At 35.8% G+C, this 24,755-nt stretch overlaps 1 protein-coding gene across 1 annotated transcript in view; it reads left to right on the forward strand.

The window, feature by feature from the left end:
- FBN2 (fibrillin 2) overlaps positions 1 to 24,755 on the forward strand; it is a 247,924-nt gene that overhangs the window by 13,820 nt on the left and 209,349 nt on the right. The window contains exon 5 of the mRNA XM_082723375.1: positions 4,226 to 4,321. Coding sequence (XP_082579501.1) covers positions 4,226 to 4,321 — 96 coding nt within the window. The remainder of the gene's footprint in view (positions 1 to 4,225; positions 4,322 to 24,755) is intronic.

Here is a 24,755-nt window from a genome sequence, read left to right on the forward strand (position 1 = left end):
AGGTGGGAGATGAGTTCAGAGTTGGTGCTGGATGGCCTTACCCACCAAGGAAAGAAATTGGGACTCTAAATTTTATGGGGAGCCATTGAGTTAGTTTGAGCAGTGGAGTGATACGATCTGATTAACATAAAAAACTTAATCACTCTGGCTGCTACTGGATTGTAGGAAGGGTGAAGAGAACATGAGAGGTGAGTTACCAGCACCTGCAGTCATTAGGTGCATGGTGCTGGCGTAATGAGCGTGGGGCAAGTGCTTGTCATGGACTTGTATTCAGAGGTAGAGTCTGTAGAAGGATATGTGTGCTGGTGGAGTGGGTGTGCTGGGGGAGAAAAACAGAAACAAAGATCCATGATGACAACTGGAGAATTTGGATGGAGCCCCAGAGGGAATGGTTGTGCCATTTTCTGAAATGAGAAGACTGAGCTGGGAGTGGGTTAGGCTGAGCTGCAAACACGGGATGGCAAGAGTTTTGTTTTGGCCTTGGTAATTTAAACAGTCTGTTAGACCTCCAGTTGGAAAGATGGATGAGCTAAGATCTTCAGAGAGAGCTGACGGAGATAGGAACTTGGGAGCATGTAGACTGAATTTCTATATAGATAACGGGTTAATTATAGGGCGGGGTGAAGATCACTGGGAAGCTGGTGTGGAGAGTATGTAGCATGTGGTTTTTGCCATTGCTTTTGCTTTATCCCACACCAGGTGTAAGCATTTCTTTCTTCCTGGGTGGTCAGCCTTCTTTTCATGCCTGAAATTTAGGCATATTCACATTTCTTTCCAACTCCGGTTGGAATGTAAATTTCCATTTCTGTTCTGTTTTAAGAAAAACTATTGCATAAAATAACTTTGATTGTAACTCATTCTTAAGATGCAAAATTACCTCTTTTGTTTATTTTTTACTCTATTTTTGTATGCATTGTCCACTTTTGCTGCTGTTGTTCTTCAGTATAACCTTTGGGTGATAAAGAGCAAGTCTTATTTTCATAGAAATACTCTGTAGAATAAAAGAGAAGGAGAATTAAAGTTTATAGAACACTTTAAATGTCAGAGACTGTGCACTTTGTTTTATACATCATTTTATTCAATCCTCAAGGCCCTTTCAGGTAGGATCTATAAACCCAATTTTCAGCAGGGGAGCAGAGAATCAGAAAGTTGATGTGATCAGGATGTGTGGAAACAACAGAACTTATCCCTTCACTGCGACTTTCTCCCTTGCAAAATAGTGGGAAAAGAGGGGGAAGACTTTCATGTATTCCAGGATTTTTGTTTTTTGGTATCTGCGGTGGATCAAATTCTACAGTAGATGATGGGGATGCAAAGGCAAGCAAACTCTGGTTTGAGTTTGAGACCTCACTTTCTAGTTTCTAGTTTGAGACTTCACTCTCAGACAAGAAGTAGTAATATAAGCAAAGGGTCTCAGCCTTTTTGTTCATGGGAGCTCTTTACATTTTTTTTTAAATCATTGAGTATACCAAAGGTATTTTGTTTAAATGGGGGTATGTCTGGGTGCCTGGGTGGCTCGTGGGTTAAGCCGCTGCCTTCTGCTCAGGTCATGATCTCAGGGTCTTGGGATCGAGTCCCGCGTTGGGCTCTCTGCTCAGCAGGGAGTCTGCTTCCTCCTCTCTCTCTCTGCCTGCCTCTCTGCCTACTTGTGATCTCTCTCTGTCAAATAAATAAATAAAATCTTTAAAAAATAAAAAAATTAAAAAATGGGGTATGTCTGCTGATACTTATCATATTAAAAATTAAAATAGAGAATTTTAAAAAATATTTAAAATAATAAAATCATGTATGTTTACATAATTTTTTATGAACATTAACTATATTTTCTACCAAAAAAAAAAAACAAAACGGTAATGAGTAGAGAGACACTGTCCTTCTAACATAGACAGATTAGATTAGGTTTAATTTGTACTGGACAGGCTCCTCAGGAGAAACTCAAGGATTAAGTTAGAAGTAGGAGTTAGAAGTTAGGAGTTAGAAGTCTGTTTGGGAAGCCCTGAGAGAATCACTTTCTCCACCTAGTCCAGGGGTGCATCCTGAATGTCAGTCATGAATGCTTTTTTTCCAATCATGTGTTAAAGGCTAGCATGGATCTTATGAGAGAGCACATCAGGGAAAGTGATTTCCATTTATATTTTTTACAGCTTGATGATATTTAAAGTACTTTTCTCACATCATAATTAATTACATTAGATAAATGCTGCTTCTTTGCAATATGTGTTTTTAGCATTTGAAATGTTCAAGTGCTGTCCATTGTTTCTACGGAGTTCCATGCCACTGAGACTTCTCCAACAGGTTTTTGTTTTCTTCCACATTCCTGTCCACCCCCATCTTTCTCACGCTTCTCATGTCCTTCATTTCCTTTCCTTTATCCTCTGTATTTGTTCATCCTGTTTATTGCCCAGCCCATATTTCAGGACAGAGATGAGTTGCAAGTGCTGTGTAGGCACTAGTGGAGAAATGGGAAGGTGTGGTTCTTCCAAAGATGCACTTGTGCGAATATACATAGAATCCTTCTTGCCTTTGAGCAAAGCCTGATACAAAGAATTTTAAAGCCACTAGCACACTGGTGCTTTAAGATAAAGAAGTCTTTTGTTTCAAAGTATGTTTTCATTTCATACTGTTAGCAGAACAGAAGCCACTTGGATGCTTTCTAGAGGAAAATAGGTATTCTAGTCAGTATTCGTGGTATGGAGATAGCAACACTATTGCATTTTTAGATACCTGATTATTTACTGAGCTTCCCTTTTTTGATATGTGCCTCATTTGAAGCACGCACAGTTGTCCTTTGCCCCCTCACTTAGCTTTAATGTTTGAAGCTCTGTGTTTTGGGCACAATTCATAGAATATAATCCTTTATCTGTGAGGATGGTTTTTATGTTTGACAAGGTGGGTGGATTAATAGACAAGCTCTTAGTACCTGTATTTTTTCTCAGAGAAGGCATGATTCTTGAATTCCAGTGCTGTCAGGAGAGTTTTCAGGAATATTGGTTTTCCAGGGAATTTGTGGAACGGTCTTTATAGAGTGGTTTTCTCTTTGTGGTCCAGGCTGCTGAGGGTGGTGCAGTGGGGGAGAGGAGCCGCTCAGGGTCAGTTCTAGCTCTCTGTCTCTCTGGGGCCCACGGAGCCTGAACTGAATCCTGGTCTCCCTGGTCACAAGTGGAAAGGAGTGAAGGAGTGTATGCTGCCTGTGTTCGTCTTAAAAATTTGGCATTTGGGGTTAATTTTTTAATAAAAATATTTATCATATTGAGACACTGAAGTTTTTCCTTCTTTCCTTTTATATCCTGTACATACTCTGTACACATTAGTTATCTCTTGATGTTTCATTGATGAATTTAAGGTATCCCCCCACCAACCATGTTCACATTAGATTTTTTGTTTTTTCTTTTACCCACCCAGTCTTTTTTCTTGCAGGGTGGGGCTTTTTTTCTTCTCTGATTTTTCCTACTCTTTGTTGCCATATCCTCTTTATTTTTCCATCTCGCATCCCTCCCTTTTTTCCTGTCTCTCTGCTGCCTATTGTCTGTCCCCTTTTTCCTACATTTCCCCATATTTTATTTTCTTACCTATGAAGATTGATTATGGGGGTAATAGAAGTAAGATAACAATTGGTTAGTTACATTCTGACAGTGTGAGCATTTGAGCCAGCCAATCCTTGTGATTGTTTAAAAGAAAGAAAGAAAAAAAGAACTTTTGCCAGATCTGTGCCTCACAATGTGATTTACATGAATTATATAGGGTTTTGTCTCAATTTACGTTACGTGTATTTATTTAAATGTGCATGCAAGTTGTAACTTGTGTTTGAGAGAAAAGATACATTATGGGCTACCTCTATGCTGTATGGTACAGATGACCTTTGAACAACACAGGGCTTAGGGGTGCCGGTCCTTCACACAGTTGAATATCTGTGTATAACTTTTAAATCCCCAGAAACCTAGCTACTAATAGTTTTTTGGAAGCTTTACTGATAACATAAACAGTGGATTAACGTATTTTTTAAGTTATACGTGCCATATACTGTATTCTTAAAGTAATCAAGAGAAAAGAAAATGTAATGAAGGAAATCCTAAGAAAGAGAAAATAGACTTACAGCACTGTACCATGATTATCGAAAAGAGTCTACTTTTGAGTGGACCAGCACAGTTCAAACCTGTGATGTTCAGTGGTCACCTGTACCTGGAGATTGACCATATAATGAGCTTCTTGCTGTGTTTGTGTGCAGCTGTCTGCGAAAATGGGTGTCAGAATGGTGGACGTTGTATTGGACCTAACCGCTGTGCTTGTGTTTATGGATTCACTGGTCCACAGTGTGAAAGAGGTAAGAAAAGAGAAATGAGACCCTCCTTTTGGAGAAGTCTCTTTTGTTTTAAACCAAAATATTGTATAATTGTAATTATACAATTACAATTTATAAACAAAAAGTTGTATAATTTTTGGTTATCCAAAGAAAATTCTTCTGATGAAATTATATTTTTATTCATCTCTGATGATATCTATAACGTGAATAGTAAGATTATGAGACATAACTAACAACAACTGGAGAATGTCCATTTTTTGCCCCAGAGTAAGCTCAGTTCAGGAGGCCTGTGGAAGTTCTGTTGGGCAGGAGAAAAGGAGTGGAGGAATGAATGCTCAGTAGGCATCCAGCATTGTCTACCCATGTAAATGGTCAGTCAAGCCAATATGAAACCAATTTACCATAATACAAATAGTACTTAAACTCATGATTGGTAGATTGGTGGAAATCTCCAGTGTCGATGTGCTAATTGATCTATTAATGATGTCCTGGAATCAAATGGGTGCCAGTGGCCTATTAAAGATTTTAATTTTGGGCGCCTGGGTGGTTCAGTGGGTTAAAGCCTCTGCCTTTGGCTCGGGTCATGATCCCGGGGTCCTGGGATCAAGCCCTTCATTGGGCTCTCTCCTCAGCGAGGAGCCTGCTTCCTCCTCTCTCTTTGCCTGCCTCTCTGCCTACCTGTGATCTCTGTCAAATAAATAAATAAAATCTTTAAAAAAAATAAAGATGTTTAATCTTACAAAATGTGAGAAATAACTATTTAACATTAAACCATAGGAGTAAAAATAATGTTAAACTAGAAGCAGTATTACATAACACTCATAAGGACATACATCTTCAATTTATTTTCCCAGGGCTTTTCATAGCATCTAAATTTGTACAGTGCATTCTTTGTTATGAAACGTGAGAGTGTATGAAGCTATGCCATTGAAATATTACAGATAAGTAGTAGTGATGGTTTATATATGTATAGAGGTTTCAAACTGCAAAAAAGCCTTGTATTTAAAAAATTGTACTCATCACCCTGTCAAAAACTTCATCTTAGTATTTGGGTTAAATCTTGAGAAGAAATGGAGAAATTGGAATTCTTGTTAAAGTTTGAAAAGAAAAATGTATGAAACCTTTTAGCATACACTGGTATGTATATATACCTCATGATATTTATATTATTCCTAGGGTAATTGAGATTTCTTGGGACTGAAATACATTCCACAAATGACAAAGTTTATGGTTATATTTAGGGCAAATTTAAATGCCTTTACCAGATGCTTTTATTTTGGGAAGAAACATTAATTATGAAATGTTTGCATGAAAAAGTAAGTTGTTGAGAATGGAATAATACAGATTGCCTATATAATATTAAGTTTATTTAAATACTACAGAATGAAAAATATTTCAATTTAAATTTTCAAACATAATTTTAACTGGTGGAGACGATGTTCATTTTTCTGGAAGTCATGTAACCTTCCAGAAAAGTTCTCTTGTCCTGAAGCAGATTTCAAGGTCAATTCCTAATTGGCAAAGGAATTGGGCAGTTTCAAGTCAGAGGTTTCCAGGCATTACATCATCGTTCTTCAACAGTTATCCATTCATTAGATTTGTTAGTTCTTACTACATTTATGGGAATCTAATAAAGACGTACATATATCTTACATGTATAGTAGCATGTTTTCAGAAGAAATTACAAAATTGATTAGTTAATGAATTGGACTGAAGGATATTTTTAAAACATGTGTTTGCTTCTTTAAAGTCTTTTTAATTATTAACCTGCAGATGAAAGCTCTAAAACTTTTTTTCTTCCAAAGTAATAATTTTCACTCTTGAATTGCACATATGAACTTACACGTTTTTAGAAGATATTTTCAGTGGAATATTTTAGAATGTAATTAATCCCTGTAAAAAGTCGAGTTGATAATTTTTCTTAAGAAATATTGTCTACTCACATATACAAGGAATAGTTCATTTATGCTGAGTGTAATGAATATGAATAGGCTCACATGCCCTGTTAACATTTAAAGTTCCTATTGTGTTTTTCAGTTACGGAGTTTCAAAAGATAAGTTCTTTGTTCTCTTAAAGATTTTTGTGAAATGAGGGATGTTTTTCCTCCTTAATATAGGACACATACAGTTTTCCTTTAAATTAGCCTCTAGGGATCAGTTGTATGATAAAACATGGCTGCTCTTCCAGCTATCTAGGCTCCTGGCAGACTGGTTTCCGGACTGGAGACAGAGACTGAGTGGTAAATGAGTGGCTGGCATGATTATGGTATTTAAGTTGAGTCTTAGTGCTGGGCTGGTTGAACCTCTTTGGAGTTCTCTTCTCACTCATGCTGATAGGTACAATGACCTTTTATACTTAGCATTAAAGAGAGTTCTTATGGCCACTGCTGATTATAGAATGCAAACAACTCTGCTGTGTCCAAGGCACATGTGGAGACTCAGTCTTTGGGCTTTTCTTTCCAAATACATGGCATTAAAAAAAAAAAAAGAAAAGATTAATAGTGTGCCTAATATATATCTGAGAATACAGAGAAATGGAATTAACATTGTATATCAAGACCTGGTGCTTTTTTCCTCAAACATTTAAAATGTACCTTATTATTTATCAGTAGAAATTTGGTGGAGATGGGGTGGGCAGGCAAGAAATGAATTTACGTAAGGAATTTCTGGAAAAATGTAGTGATTACTTGATCACAAATACAGCCAGCCAAAAGTCCTTATTTCAGTTTCTTTGACTTAAATGATTGTTGAAATCTTAAATTTTCCTTAAGGCTTATATAAGGACCATCTGTTAAAATATATCCTAGACTCTTAATTATCCAAAATATATTACTACACAGTTTTTATCATGTAAACATGACTTTCTTTAAAAATGCACAAATTTGGTGAAATTTCAAATATCCTTGTATTTAGGGACATTTCCTTAAAATGTACATTTTTCAGTAAATGGTACCTTGAAAAGGAGCATTGGAGATTAACTTTTTAATCTATTGACATTTTTAAGAAAAATTCCATTTGTCAATCTGAAGCTACTTTATAAAAGGTGAGATCAAATGTTAAAAGTCTATGAAATATAAACTTTAAAGTCTTTGTGTAAAATGAATCAGGGATGGATTTCTCTTCAGGGTAAGTTTCATAAAATCATCCAGTTGAAGAACCTCATGCATGATCTCATTGTCTAAAAGCCTTTTGGAGGAGTCACGCAGCCTCTGCTTGAATATCTCCAGGCACAGGGTTCTCACTCACTCATCCCATTGTAAAGCAGGGTTTTGTGGTCAGAATTGTGGTTTTTCAAATGCTGTGTTATGGTTCTGCCTAAGCTAGACCTTTAGGAGATGGATACCTCATCCCTAATTGTCCACTTCAGTGGGCATGATGATGGTGGCTCTCTGAAAGGAGCCACTCATAGTCTTAGCCTTCAGTTTTGCATATTGGTAACTTGAAGTCAAATTATAAGTTCTTTTTTTTTTTTAAGATTTTATTTATTTATTTGACAGAGAACGCAAGTAGGCAGAGAGGCAGGCAGAGAGAGAGAGAGAGAGAGAGAGAGAGAGAAGCAGGCTCTGCACTGAGCAGAGAGCCAGATGCAGGGCTCAATCCCAGGACCCTGGGATCATGACCTGGGTCGAAGGCAGAGGCTTTAACCCGCTGAGCCACCCAGGCGCCCCAAATTATAAGTTCTTGAGTTATTCTGTGTATTTGCGTTCATCCACCCACATTTCAGGAAGTAAAGTTACTGGGACAGCTATTCAGCCTACTCAAACCATATCTCGATTCTTCAAAAATAATAGTGGAAGCAGGCGAAGCAGGGTTTTCCTGAATTCTGGGAATTAGGTAGATTAGACCTAAGTGTGTTCAGAAATAATTGATGCATGTGTTAATTAACTAATTTCATGGTCTTGGAATTTATTATAAAGTACACATGGTGAGTTTGTTCAGCCTATGAAGTAACAGCAAATAAGTGTGACCAGGAATACAGGTAAGCATGGTGAGAGAATAAGTGGGTAAATTATGCAGGATTCTATCTACTATGGATTTGATGCTTCCAAGAAATATATAAGCAGTACTTTCAGAAAAAAATTCCTTCCACTGTAATATTCTTATCTAAGAGAAACACATTTATTATGAAATAATTTCAAAAATATAAACAAAAACATGTAATTCATAATTCTTCCACTCAGAATTATTTTACAAAATTTAGGGGGATATGCTTTTGAATACTTTTTCCCACTCTACTTATGTTACTTACGAAGGTTGGGATCTTTCCATTCTTACTGGAATCCACCCTTTTGTAACGTGAAATCTGCTTGTATCCTGCTCCTCATTTGTTATGAAATACATTACATTATAGATTGAAATAGTTTTGCTGCATATTGTAACAATGAGGGCCAGGCATCTACATTCTCTACAATCATGCCATATTTGTAAAGTTATTATCTTGGTGTCCCAGATGAAGGAACTTTGCCCAGGTAAAGCTTATGTTAGCACTGGGAAGCTTGTAAGGATGAGAAAAAGGATACAGACAATCTAATTTAAGACCTTAAACTCAATTACTGTGGTGGTTTCCTGCATGCCGTAATTATATTTCTCTGTTAATTGACATTTAGGGTCATTTCCAGATTTTCTTTTTGCTTTGTTGCCTATTTGTGTTTTAGCAATGCCATGATAAGAATCTGTGTAGTAAATCTATAACCTCAATTTTATTCTTAGAAATAGAAATGCATAGAAATGCAACTCCTGAGTTGTTGAGTATGTGAAAATTTAAAGCTTTTGATGTATTCCATTTATTTCCCTCTAAAAAGGCTTTTATGTTTTATTCCTTTGGTGTTATGTGTAGAAAATCTTTTAGCATTCCCAGATCTTAAAAATATCTATAGTTTTTACCCTGGCGCTTTGGAGATATTTTTCTTTTTGCTTTTCTAACCATAAGTTAGAATATATAGGAAGGTAATTTTTATTTTTAAATGAAATAAATGTATTTACTAATATTTTCATGTATCTTTTGAGTGTTTATTAAGTGTTAGGCTAGTTGGAGCTCAGGCTGCAAAGACAATATAAACTCTGTTAATGAGAAGCAAACTCAAGAACAGCAGTGACCATCTACTTAAACATTAAAAAGGAATACAGTATGTAAATAATTGGAGTAGGGACAACTTTATGTGAGAACTCAGGAATACTTCCTGGTTAAGTGAGAATTAGAAATGTCTTCAGGCACCTGAATGAAAGCAATATGACTCATTATAATGAGAAAAAACCATTTTAGACTAACTTCTGTATTGTTATTAGAAGATACATCATGATTGACTTTTATGCTAAATAACTTTAAACTTTGTACTTAAGTACCAGTTAGGACAGTCACTGAGCTAACTTGTTTTATAGTAATAAAATGTCTGCCTTTCTCTTGCACTCTGTTGATTTAGTGAAAAAGAAATTAAAAGGAACAGAGAGAGACTGTTACCAACCACAGATGTCAAACTCACACGTGCCCATACGCACGCATACACACATATTTCTGCACTTGTGAGACCGTTAAGAACATTTTATAACCTCACACTCTCTAAGCTAAACTTAACCTTAAATGGGCATCAGAGAAATACCAAAAGATCTGTGGGAACTTTACTTTTTGGCTCTAGCTCAGATGACATCCTTATCTTGAATGCCATTAAGCACACAAGGGAAGGAAAATGAGAGCAAAAAAGCAGACAGTGGGAAGTAGAAGGGAAGGGTGGGAAGAAAGGAAGGATGAGAGAAAAGGAAGGTGTAATGCTGAGACTAGGAGTGAAGATGCTTGGTTCTAGAAGGGAAAGGTCTACATTTGAAAGATAATCATTGATTGATTTGATCTGGGAGAAGCCAGAGCTCCCGCTTCTTAGTCTTTGCTTTAAACCTCTGCTGTTGAGATGTGTGCAGTAAGATCAGATGTGTTGGCAGCCTCTTAGACTTCGATGCTTTACCTTTGAAACTCGTTTGAATTAAAGCAGTGAGCATTTTCATTTATTCCAGCTCTAAGTGCCCCTTATTTATAGATGTCTTTGCTTTTGGTTTATCTACCTAGAGGCAGGGAACCCTGCAAGAGAAAATTTTAAATATTAGAATATTTTATGTGTGTGTAGTTGCATAAATATTTTCCTCTTTTCCTATTTAGCAATAGGAAAAGAGGAAAATTTTATTTAATAATTAAATTGAAAGAAATGTTATATAGGATTCAGCAAAAAATAATAAATTGTTCATGTGTACTCTGTACATTTGACCCTTGAACAACATAGGTTTGCACTCTGCAGCTCCCCTTATATGTGGATTTTTTTCAGTAAAAATACTACAGTACATTAACTGAATTTTCCTTATGATTTTTAATAGCACTTTATTTTCTCTTAGCTTACTTTGTTATAAAAATCTAGTATGTAATACACATAAAATACATATTAATCAACTGTTTATATTATTGGCAAAGCTTCTGGTCAAACAGTAGACTACTAGTGGTTAAGTTTGGGGAGTCAAAAGTAATATATGGATTTTCAACTGCATGGTCAGTGTCCCTAACTCCTGTGTTGTTCAAGGATCAACTATATTCCAAAAAATCCCAAACACTATAAATGCCCAAATAGCATCTGTATTCAAGGGTTTTAGATAAAGAACTGTGGACATGCAAGTGCTTCATGGAATTGTTGGAAAGATTAAAAGCAGCAATGTGTTCAGCTCCTGATATATAAGAGGCAGAGTGCCTGGTGCATGTAGGTGTCCACTAAATATTTGTTGTTCTGTAAGTACACAGGGTGTAGTCAGAATCAGAGCTGAAATCTGCCATGTTTTAAGTACATAGCATATAGTCAGAATCAGAACTGAATATTAAGACCTATATGACCTTGGAAAAGTGATTACCCTCTCTGATCCTTGTTTCTGCATATAAAATGCATGTCTTTCATGTGACCCTTATTTTTGTGCCTTAAATGAAACTGTATAATACCTGGCACCCAATAAGTGGTAGTCATTGATTTTAATATCTTTTAACTGGACTCCCTATTTATTAAAAAAAAAAAGTAAGTATGTTGGCTGGCTATTCAAAATGGAAAATTCAAAAATGGAATTTCTAATGGGGAGTAAAAGGATTTTGTTAATTACTTAAGTCATATCAATAAAGTTTCATGCTGTCCTTATTGGGAATACATACCATATTTTAAGGGAGGCTCACCTTCCTGGCATGAGAATTAAATGAGAGAGACAGTGCCTAGCCAGGGTCTGGTACAGAGAAAGTACTCAGTGAATGATAAGCTATAATGGTGGAGAATGAAAGCAAGAGATGATAGGATTTCTTGTATGAAAATTGTCTTGATGAAGGAGAAAGATAATTCCCAGATTACTGAGACTGTATCAGATCAAGGTTCATCAGTTGTGAACAATGTTAAGTTTCATTGTTTAACTTCTGTAGGTTTTTCTGTGATAATGCACAACAATAAACTGAAAGATGTATGTATCATCATTATTTTGCATGTTATGTGGTTGAACTTTTTAGACCCTACTTATGTTGTTTTGATGTGTTTGTGCTGTAAATACCAGGGTTATGGCCAGTACTTAGTATTTAACTGGTCTCTTTGATCTTTGTCTCTGGCTTCATTGTACACAAGGTCTATTTCTGATCATTTTGCAGTAGAACTGATACATGTATAGGGATTACTTTGCTCAAGATACTTGTAATCAATAGTCTTTCAAGTCTTGCATATGGCTCAATCTAATATAAGGAGATGGGGAGGGTCTTTAAACAGGTTAGAGAAGTTCCTTTGTGAAGCTCTCCTTGACTACCACACATCCCCTTCCTCAGTTTATTTTTCAGGCAAAAATTAGGCATGCTCTCCTTTTATCTACCTTTATCTACCATTCCTCTAGAATAGCTCTCTTCATCACTGTGTTGTGACTGCTGCTTACCCGGTGAACTTGTTGAGAGCAGAGATTTTTATCTGAAGTTGCCTTTGTGTTCCTTCTTCACACACTGCAGTATATATGTAAGGCACACCAGTTAAATGACTGGATAAGCATTGGTGTTCCCAGTAAAAGAAATAGGTTGAAAATAACTATAGACACAGTAGAGACCTTTGAACATTCATGTAGGCTTATTTATCATGGAGACTCTAAGACACACCTAGTGAAACAGAAGCATAGAAGGTGAGGCTGGTCAAATAGACGTGACCTTCATATTTGAAGTCTGGAGTGCCAGAGTCAAGGGGCTGCCCTTTATTCAGCCGGCACTGAGTAGAGAGATTATGAAGTACTTCTGTACTTGAAAGTAGTTCTCTGGAAAGGTTACTCTAGAGTGGCAAACAAAAAGGAATGGAGGGTGTTGAAACAGACAGATACACCATTCTGAACTCATTGCTTGTCAGGTGGATCACAGCAATGGATACAATATGTTCTTGTGTTTTTATTGAGACTGGATTTATAGATGTGTAAAATTAGATTGCTGGTATTAATTTGGAAAGGAAGATGTAATATTGAAGGAAAATGACAGTTGTGGAACTATGATAAGTGCTTGAGAGGAATTAATACTTGTAACAACCCAAATGTACCATTAAAAAAAAACATCCTATTAAGAGATTAAAAAAAACAAAACTGGAACACAAAGAAGTAAAGCATTTTGCTCAAATTTACCCAGACAATAAAAGGAGAAAAATTGGGGTTTGAACACAAGTGGTATAACCTCAGAAGTCATGCACTTAACACAACATGATTTAAGTGAAACACAACTGTGTGGAAGTAATATAGTTCTATTCTGTGAAACTGTGTTGTTTCATTTGTTCAGTATGAGAATGATAACATGGTGCATGATTCCAATTGAATGAAAGAGATGGCTTGGTATTTTTGTATCTTGTTATATAGCCCAAGAAAATCCTTTTGGTATATAAATTTCAGATTATAATTTTGAATTCATATACCCAGAGATTATTTATATATATGACCTTCTGAAATATTTATTCAAAACTCCTAATGCTTAAAAGAAAGTTGAGACTTACATTTCCAGCCAAGATGGACTAGTAGGAATCAAATGAACCCCCTTGCCTGAAAAGAACTGAAAAATAGAACAAAAGATAGGAAACAATGGTTTTCAAGATAACTTGAAATGGTTTTCAGATAACAAATTACAGTGGTGGGGAAAGAAATACTGGGCTAGAATTTCATAGCTTTCTGTTTGAGAATATCTTTCCATTATCGCTACATAGACTCCTTAAATTGAGGAGATGAAGTTGAACTTCGGGGGACACTAAGATGGCTAGAGTTCTCAGGACTAGAGTTTTCCTGGAGAGGAGAGAGCTGTATAGGTTCAGAGGGCCTCTCAGATTTTCAGTGGTCAACACATGCCTGTGAAGAATGTATATGAGACTAGAGAAAGCATCATCTAAAAGAACTGGAATAGATATTCAGAGCATACACAAGCCCATAAATACAGCTTTTTCCTCAAACCAGGATGGAGATATCACTACATTATCTCAGACCAATGATTAGAGGACCCCACAAGTTCATTTTTCAGTAATGGAGAATAATTCACTACAGACTAAATGTTGCTCTAGTCCTGGTGAATAAATCGTAAAAGCAACATCCAGGAGGATCAAACATCCCAGAACAAAGTTCAACAATATTTGTAAGAATACAAATATATCAAGCCATACATTGAAATTCACAATATATGGCATCTAAACAAATAGAATAATTTCACACATTTTCTACGAGTAAGCAGAAGAGTATGATCAGAATGAGAAGAAGTATCAGTTTACCAAAATCAATCCAGAACCTGCATGGATATTAGAATTAGCAGACTAGGTGACTAAAACTATTATGAGGATATTCCGTATGTCTATAAATGTAGAGGAAAGACTCAAAAAGAGATGTGAAATCCAAATTGAATTTCTGAAGATGAAAACTATAATATCACAAGTGAAAAATATATTCTGGATGGGATTAATGGCATGTTAGATGTTGTAGATGTAAAGATAAGTAAAACTGAAGATGTAGCAATGGAAATTACTCAAAACAGAAGAGAAAGAATTTTAAAAAATATGGGAGCAAATCAGTGAGCTTCCATGAGCTTGTATACATGTAATTTGGAGTTAGCACAGGAGTGGATGGTAGGAAAAATATATTTGAAGAAATAATAGGCAGACATTTTCAAAGTTTGATGAATTCTATAAAGTTACAGAAATAGGAAGATAATGAATCCGAAACAGAAGAAACATTGAGAAAACAGTCTCAAGGGACAAAGCGATCAAATTTCTCCTAAGTATGTAAACACAGAAAATCTTAAAAGCAGCTGGAGGAAAAAAACTCTCTTCTGTACAAAAAATTTTGTACAAAAAAATTTTAAGGATCACAAAAAAGTTCTTGTCAAAAACGTGCAAGTGAAAAGACGCTGGTACAGCATACTTAAAATACTGAAATTTTTAAAAAGTTCTGGAATTCTATATCTAGGAAAATGTCTGTGGGAAAATACAGCCTTTTATAAACATATAAAAGATGAAAGAATTTGTCACCGGCAGACCTGCACTTCAAGAAATGTTAAAGGCAATCCTTCAAGCAGAAGAAAAATAATACCAGATATAATTATAAATCCCTACAAACGAATGAAGAGCATCAGACAGGTATCTGGATAGATGATATAAGATTTTTTCCTAGTATTTAAGTCTCTCCGAGAAGCAATTTTGTCTTTAAGCGAAAATAATTTAAAATTTCTGTGGAGTTCTTAGCAAATGTGGTGGTGAAATGAAATGCAACACAAAGGCTGGGAGGTTCTTATACTGCCAAATAGCATAATGTATGTCACTTGAATACAGGCTTTGATAAATTAAAGATGTGTACTCTGCCATAAAGCAACTTAGAGTTGCTTTAGGAGGACTCAAAAATATAGAATCGTAACTTAAAAGTCAGCAAAAGGTGATAAAATGGAATAAAAAATACTCAAAGTAGCAAAATAAGATTAAAACAAATGGCAATTAGAAGACAATTAGAAAGTAGTAGAGTTAAATGTAACCGTATCAGTAATATTTTAAATGTGAATGGGCTCAGCATCCAATTAAAGCACAGAGATTGTTAGGATTAAAAAACCAATATCCAGTTATATGCTACCTATAAGGAATGTACTTGTATTAGAAGATACTAATAGATTAACAGCAAAAGGATTAAAAAAAGAAATATCTGGCTGATACTAACTAAAGGAAAGCTGGAGTGGGTTAATTAGTATCAAAGAAAGTAGATTTCAGAGCAAAGGGTAGCATCAGGTCTGAAGAAGTTCATTTCATAATGATAATATAACATTTCTAAATGTTCACATACTTTATAACATGGCTTCAAAATACATCAAGTGAAAACTGATAGAACTTTAAGAAATAGACAAATCTATAGTTAATGGCTGGAGATTTCAGCACCTCTCAATAGGTAGAACTATCTACTTCTCTCTCAATGAGAGAGGTAGATAGTGAAGATCACTATCAATGTACATGATAAATTTGATATTTATGGAATACTCTGTTACACTATAGCAAAAAATGTATGTCCTTTTCAAGTGCATGTGGAACATGTAGCAAAAGAGATCATTTTCTGAATTATAAACCAAGTTAACATAAATTATAAATTATACACTGTGTGCTCTCACTCTACAGTGGAATTAAATCAGAATTCAATAACAGATCCCTGCAAAATATATTGTGTAATTGTGTAATTCATTTATAATACCCATGGATCAAAGAAGCAATTAAACAGGAAATTGGAAAGCATTTTGACCTGAATAAAAGTGAAAAAAGTATATATCAAAATTTGGGGGATGCTACAAAGGAGTAGCTTAGTTGGAGGGAAGCTTACTTACAGTGCTGAGGTCTGTGTTAAAAAGAAGAAAGGTCTCAACTAAGTGAACTCAGCCTCATTAAAAAGTTTAGATCCAGAAGAGCAAGTTAAACCAGAAGTAAGCAGAAGAAACAATAAAAGTCAAAGTGAAAATAAATGAAGTACCAAACAGAGAAAATGAGAAAATCATTGAAATTGAAAGTTAGTTCATTAAAAAAATCAACAAATTGAAAAGCTTGTACTCACAATGATCAGGGAAAAGCAAAGACAGAAATTATCAATATTAGGATGTGAAAGATGATATCACTACAGATTTCACGGATACTAAATGGGCAATGAGTCAATACAATGAAAAACTGTAAGTCAGTAAGGATAAAGTGGACAATTACTTGAGAGACACAGATGGGAAGCTCACTAAAGAAATAAATAAACATGAATATCTATATTGATTCAAGAAATTGAATCTTTATAAGCCTTCTCATAAAGAAAAATTCTGACCCAGAAGGCTTCAGTGGTGAATTCTACCAAATATTTCAGAAGGGAATAATGCCAATTGTATGCAGATTTTTCTAGAAAACTGAACAAGAGTTAAAACTTCCCCATTTATGCTGTGAGGTTGAGTTACCTTGGTACTCAAACTGGAGAAAGACATTTCAGGAAAAAGTAACATGAAAATATTTCTCATGATGTAAGATTTATCAGAATTTCTGCTAAGTGTATCAGCATTACTTTGAAAGGATAATAGAACCAAGTGGTATTTATCCGAGGTTATTAAAAATTAGTGTAACTCATTAACAATTTTTAAAAATCCTATGATCATCTAAATAGCTGCAGAAAAATCGTTGACAAAAATCTATTCCCCCAAACTGTCAACAAACTAGAAAATAATAACTTCCTCAATGTGATAAAGGGGCATTTCCAAAATGCCTATAGCTAACATTATACTGAATGATGAAAGGCCGAATTCTTTTACCCTATCATCAAGAACAAAGGAAGACTCATTCTTACCACTTCTTTTGAACATTGCAATCTTTGGTTCTAGCAGGGGCAATAATACAATAAAAGTGAAAGTCATAGATATTGGAAAGGAAGAAGTAAAACTTTTATTTGCAGGTGACTTCACTGTCTGTGTATAAAGTAAGTTTAGCAAGATTGCAGGACTCAAGACCAGTGTATGGAAGTCAGTTGTATTTCTTTATCAGTGATCATCTGATTTGAAAACAGTACCATATACACTACCATAAATATTATGAAGTACTCAGGAGTAATTATGACAAAAAAGGTATAAAGTTTGTATGCTGGAAACTATAAAGCATTGTAAAGCAAAATTAATGAAGACCTAAACAAATGGAAAGCTACACTATACCATATACTATGCTACGTGGATTGGAAGATGCAATATAGTGGGATGCCTCTTCTCTCCAGATTTATTAGATTCAACACAATTCTGATAAAAATCACAACAGTTTGGACAAACTGAGAGACTGATTATAAAATTTACATTAAAATGCCAAGAACCTAGAAAAGCCAAAGCACATTCTAAAAAGAACAGGATTGGAAGACTTAAACTGCATGATTTCAAATTTATTATCAAGCTATAATAATCAAGAGAGTTTCACATGAGGATAGACAAATAGAGAACCCCAAAATGTACCCACAAATGCATAAAGCTGCAAAACTATTTTATTTTTTTTTAAAGATTTTATTTATTTATTCAACAGACAGGGAGAGAGCATGAGAGGGGAGAAGGACAGAGAGAGAAGCAGACTCCTTGCTGAGCAGGGAGCCCAATGCAGGACTCGATACGGGGACTCCAGGATCATGACCTGAGCCGAAGGCAATCGTTTAGCCAACTGAGCCACCCAGGTGCCCTGCAAAAGTATTTTAATGCAGACTTTTCTTTTTTTTAAGATTTTATTTATTTATTTATTTACTTGACAGAGATCACAGGTAGGCAGAGAGGCAGGCAGAGAGAGAGAGAGAGAGAGAGGAGGAAGCAAGCTCCCCGTGGAGCAGAGAGCCTGATGCAGGGCTCGATCCCAGGACCCCGGAATCATGACCCAAGCTGAAGGCAGAGGCTTTAACCCACTGAGCCACCCAGGTGCTCCTTAATGCAGACTTTTTAACAAGTGGTGCTGAAACAAATGGATATCCATATGCTGCAAAAAATTTAACTTTGATTTGGATCTCTCACTAAATATAAAAATTAGGTCAAAATGAATCATAGGCCTAAATGTGAAATCTAGAGCAATAAGACACCTAGAAGGAAACAGAAGATCCTTACATAGGTTAGGCACAAATCATTAGATGCATAACCAAAGAAGACCACTGAACACCCAAAAAAGAGAAGTTGATTAATTGGATTTCCTCACAATGAAAAGATGTCTGTCCTTGAAAGACGTTGTTAAGATAATAAAACGTCAAACAACAAACTGATAAAGATATTTGTTAATCATATGTCTGGTAAAGGACTTGGACGCAGGTTATATAAAAAATCTCGAAACTCAATAATAAGAAAACAAACCACCCAATTAGAAAAACAGGCAAAGATTTGTGGAGACACTTGCTGCAAGGACCAATGAATGGCATGTAAACTTATAAAAATATGTTTAATATCATTAGTCATAAGGGAAACAAAAATCACAGGGAGATATTACTATTACTGTGGGGAAGTTTCATATATTCCTAATGAGAATGTAAATGGTACAACTGCTTGAAAACAGTTTTAGTTTCTTAAAAATTTATACATATGCCTATTACATGTTTAGCTTTTCCACTCCCAGTTATTTGCCCCAGATAAATGAAAGTATGTGTGCATACAAAGACCTGTAGTAAGAGGCTCATAACAGTTTTATTTGTAATAGCCCCTAAGTGGGACACAACCCAGATGTCTATCAACAAGAGATTGGATAAGCAAATTGTTGTATATTTCTAGAATGAGATACTTCTCATTTATGAATGTAATGAATTGATAAATGTGAAATTGACAAACCTCAAATTATGCTGAATGAAAGAAGGTACACACAAAAATATATATTGTATGGTTTCGTTTATATATAATTCTAGCTAGTTCAAACTGCTGTAACAACTAGCAGATCAGTGATTGCTGAGGGATAGAGAGGTGTGTGAATGGGCAGGATGGAGGAATTACAAAGAAGCAATGGGCAATTTTCCGGGGGGGTGGTAATAGATGTACATTCATTATTGCAGTGATGATTTTATGAGTTCATATCATATATAAAAACAGGTTGTTCCCTTTAAATATTGGCAATTTATTGTATATTAGTTATACCTCAGTAAAGCCATTTTTAAAAAATTGAACAGTGAAAGTAATTGTTCAAACCAATTTAGCTTTAGGTTTTGAGATTAATGCCTCTGGCCATGTATGTTTTTATCTGCTTATAGTAAAAGACGTGTCTATTAAAATCTGAATTTAATCACCTTTTATAAAACTAGTCGATGCTGCCCGCTGATATGCAACAAGAATAAACTCCATACGTAACTTCTTCAAAGAAGTAATTGCTTTGTGGTAGGTGAAGTTTGGGGAATAGAAACTTTATGTCTCTGACAGTATATTGATATTATAATAAATATAATCCAATCAGTTCTTCCCTGAGGATATACAATAGTGTTTTATGCTTTCTTAATCCTCTGCCGGAATTAAATTCATACTCAGTAGAGATAGGGAAGCAGTGAGGGACATTTCCTGAGTCATACTTATACCTTCAGGGAACTTTATTTTGGGACTTTGAGAAAGCAGTTCTCACTAATCACTATCTGCGTAATCAGTGTGGATGTCTCAAGCCAATTGTCAAGGAGCCAGGAAATACCATTAAATAAATTATAGGAGTACTCTTATTATTCCAGCCATACCAACCACATCCTCTCAAGGAGTCAAAAACTTAATTTATATTGAACAAAGTGTCATAACACATAGAGTTACTTTTCTGTTTGCCTGTTTTTGTTCATTGGGAGACTTTGTCCTTACAAAAGAAAGTGGGAAAATTTTTAAAACATTAACTATTTTAGGGGTGCCTGGGTGGCTCAGTGGGTTAAAGCCTCTGCCTTCGGCTCAGGTCATGATCCCAGGGTCCTGGGATCGAGCCCCACGTCGGGCTCTCTGCTCTGTGGGGAGCCTGCTTCCTCCTCTCTCTCTGCCTGCCTCTCTGCCTACTTGTGATTTCTTTTTCTCTGTCAAATAAATAAAATCTTTAAAAAAAATTAACTATTTTATACTCAAGCATTGTACCAGTCTCCTTTCAATATTGTTACTCTTTTTCTTTAAACCATAAAACCTGATTAATATACCTAGGCCACCATTTCTTGATTTATTAACATTTTACAATTTCTATTGTCTCTCCAGTATGAGGGGATTATGTGCTGTATCCTTATTATTTTTTTACATTTTACCACCCCTGTTGGTTGATTGGATTTTGTCATCAGGGTTTTTTCCTAGCAAGTGTTCATGAGTGCTTCCTCACTGGTAGATTGTTGACCTGTTGCCTTATACTTGAACTCCATCACAAATAGGTTGATATTGAGAATTTATAGTTTTTCACTCATATTTTTATAGATACTCAGTTTTTTTCTGTCACTGAATGTGCTATGAAGAAATCTGAATCTAGCCTGATTTTTTTTCCTCCTTGCTAAGTTACCTGATCTCTTTTCATAGATAATTGAACAATTTTCACTGTATAATTATGTATATCATTTATTCTATGCAAATGTTAGTGGAAGTGGTATGATCATTTGATGTGGAATCATAGTGTTTTTCATTAATCTTAAGGAAATTTTCTTCTATTATATCTTTGGATAGTTCTGCTGCTTTAATAACTTTACTATTTGAGTATATTGATTTTTTTGGTTAGACTTATGAGCTCTTATTTGCTCTTTAATTGCTTTCATCTTAATAATTCTTTTCTAGATATATCTCTTCTGTTTTGCTCTTTCTAAATAATTTAATGGTTTTAATTGAGTAAGGTGTTTTTATGTTCAATTTTTTCTTTAGCTGAGAAGTGTTTCCTTTTGATACTTTTGTTTCCACCTACAGGTTTTTTTTTTTTTAATTTATATAGTTCTTAACAGATTGCTCTTTAGTGCAAAGAACATATGCGATTATCTTCTGTTTCCTTGACTATACTTTTTTCTTGTAAAGGAGTATTTTTGTTTTTCTGATCTGCTTTGTGCCTTAGGAAAATGCTTAATCATAGTATGTTACATAGTTCCTGTCCCATTTCTTTTTGTCTTCTGCTTGCTTAAAATGGGCAGCTCTGTCCAAGACTTTTCTATTTGTACTAACTTGCTGTAGGTGATTTTTCCTTTTCTCCTTTCCAAAATGGCCTGAACTGCCTTCCTGTCCTAGCTCCTGTTTGAGAGCCAAGGATTTCAAGTGCTTCATGTTCTCAGTCCAGAAAAGGGAAGGAAGACTTCAACTGGGATTTGGACAGCTTTGATAAAAGGGTCTGAGCTCTGCACATTCTCATGTTCTTCTTTGTGTGGCTTGTTCAGGATCGTTCCAACTGCTTATGGCAGTATTCTCTTTTCACAAAGGAGAATCCTGAAATTGAGATGATTGCTCCCATTTCAGCTGAAGTCCACCATGCCTGCACCTTTGCTTTCAGAGAATCATACTTGGCATTGGATTTCCCCATTTGCCCCATCATTGTCTAGCCATAGTCCCTCCTCCCCATGATGAATGTAAGAGGCTTTAGCTCAGCCTCTTGCTGTCTAAGAATCTTTTTTCCCTTATAGCCCTTGTGTCTCCTCGTCTCCTGTTGAATGCGGGGGATAATTGACCCTGTGTGGTCAGGACCATTCTGTCTTCACTGTCAGTTTTTTCCCCATCTGGTAGAACTCACTACCACTGGTCCTCTTTGCTTTCGGACAAGATGCACTTTTGTGAGGTAGGGACTTTGACTCTTTCAGGTTTTCCCTGATTTCTCCACAAGTTGAACTCACACTAAGCTCTCTAGGCAAATCAATGAGACTTTTTAGGATTCTGATGAATCATTCTCATTCTGTGTATCATGTGGGGGAAAGGGGGGTTATGACCATCTTCTGTTTCATTCTTTGGCTGCCATGTTCAAATCCTGTGTGGGAGTGTGTACCTGTATCCTACTTGAGGTACTGAGAGTAATTTTTTATTTTGGTAGCTTTTACTTTTTTTGTTGTTTATATCATCTGTGAATACGGGAGATTCTATGGTATGGCTTCAATCCCCAGTATTTTCTTGGAGGCTGTTAGCACATTTAAATGTTTTTGACCTGAAGTCTGTTTCAAGCCACACAGAAAGCCAGGTATAAGGGCTTCTGATAGAAGATGATATAATCTGGGATGCTGTAGTTATCATTTATAAGTAATACTGTGCTTTATTTAGGGCACATTACTGAACCAAGAAATACTAGTTCTATGGGTGTCTCATTTCTGTGGATTAAAGACTATGGTTCCCATGACCATACTTAATGTCATGGTTAAATGCATGCAAAATTCTTCCATATGGGCAACACTGAATGTTTGTGAATTCTTCATCTGATTTAGAAATAGCCTACAAGGCACATTCCAGATCTTGAACAAGATCATTTTCATCTTTAAAAAAAAGGGGTGGGGGTGGGGGGAGTATGTTCTGAATATAACAGAGATTTTAATTAGAATTTAAAAGATTAACTGTGCAACTGTGTTCTTGAATCAATTCATACATGATTTTCTGTTTGCAAAATGAGGGTATTGGGCTAGATCGATGTTTACCTACTTTTCTTGGTCATAAAAATCTCCTTTTGTTTAAAATAAAAAATACCCTGTTGCCTCTCCTTTGGAAACTCAGATTCATTGCTCTGAATTCAGTGATTTTCACCATAGTTGCTTATTTTCACCAGGAGTCTTTTAGAAATCCCCTGCACCCAAGATCCACTTGTAAGAATCTCTGGAGCAGAGGGACCCAGCCCTAGGCATGAACATTTTTTAAAGTCCTCAAAACCATTCCACTGTAACATGTAGTTTGTAAAACACTGGTTTAGCATGTAGTCCTTATAAAATACCCTGGAACATTTTTATAGTTACGCAAATCTGAGGAATCATTTCTTAAAATAGCTCCAAAATTTTATTCATTCTTTCAGTTGTTAACATTTAGAGCCCGAAATGAAGTCATTCCGTATAAAATCTACTCCTGGATTCTTTGGAACAGATTTATAATGGTCTTATTAGAGTAGGCTTTGCTTCCCTCTGATGTGCCAAATTTGGATTTGAAAATAGTCTGCTTTGGGGCACCTGGGTGGCTCAGTTGGTTAAGTGTCGTGATTTTAGTGTCCTGAGATCCAGGCCTATGTCAGGCTCCCTGCTCAGTGGGGAGTCCGCTTCTCCTTCTCCCTCTTCCCCTCCCCCTGTTTATGCACACACATGCTCTCTCTCTGTCTCTCAAATTAATAAACCAAGTCTTTAAAAAAAAAAAAAAACAGTCAACTTTAAGGGTTTTTTTTTTCCGTATCACATACTTTTAAATCCTAGTGAGCTCAGTAAGAAATGCGCATTCCCTGCAGGGGGCAAAACTGAGCTGGAGAAGTTTAGCATGGCTTCAAATCTTGACTTGGTTACTATATGGTTAACTAAGTAATAATCCAAATATTGTCTTAAAATCGTATGTAGAAGACTGAATTTTTATTTAGTTTTTTTTTTTTAAAGGCAAATCCCACTTGTTTGAAGCACCCTTATGACATCAGATCTTGCTGAAGTTAAACCCTATAGTCATTGATAGCATTCTAGTTTTGTAGATTACCATGAAATTAAGTAGTGTAGATTACAGTGAGATGTACAAAGAGGGATAACATTACATATTCTTCATATACTTTTCCTATAATACTTTATATTACTTCCTCTTTTTTAGAATAATTACTAGCATTCCTAAGTATTCATTTCTCACTACACAATTATGTACTTCTTGTCACTTAAAACTAAGTAAGTATTGTTTATTTCTCTGCATCTGAGTGAGAGCCGAAGAACTCCATGTCTTTATTGTAATTATTTCAGGAGTAATTTGTGAAGTAGGTAGTATCTGAGAACCTGTTTGATAAACAGACGGTTTGGAGGGCTTGCTACAGTCAGGGAATACGGTACATCACTTTTCAGGCACAAGGCACTACAGGGAAAACAACAACAACAAAAACTAGATCTCAGAACTGAGAGGAATGAAAGGGCACCTGAGCAGAGAATGCCAAAGGGGATGAGAAAGTGAAGAAGATACTTTCAAGGGTCCCAGTGTTAAGTACTGTATTCATTAATTAAACCCAGAACTCCGTGGTGAGATATTTAGTCTTTACTGCTAATCAGCTAAGTATGATCAGGGGTATATATGGGATTTTGCAGAAGCCCTGGCCAGAGTCTCCAGTACCTTCCTGGTCACTGTAGGACCAGACAGGAACCATTTTGATGCACTTATCTCCAGATTGTTGTGGAACTCTTCTTCCAAGGGGAGGCACATTTCCATTCAGGTAACTAATGTGCTGACCCTACCCTGGGCTTCTCCTGCCAGGCTCCTCTTGCCTCCCTCTGATTTCTTACAGTACTCTTCAGAATAGAAAGGATCAGACTTCCCTTTTACTTTTCCTTTCTATCAGGACTCTCTTAAGTCTTATTCTCTTCCTTC

The sequence above is a fragment of the Mustela nivalis genome, assembly GCF_964662115.1.
Source record: "Mustela nivalis genome assembly, chromosome: 3".
Lineage (NCBI taxonomy): Eukaryota > Metazoa > Chordata > Mammalia > Carnivora > Mustelidae > Mustela > Mustela nivalis.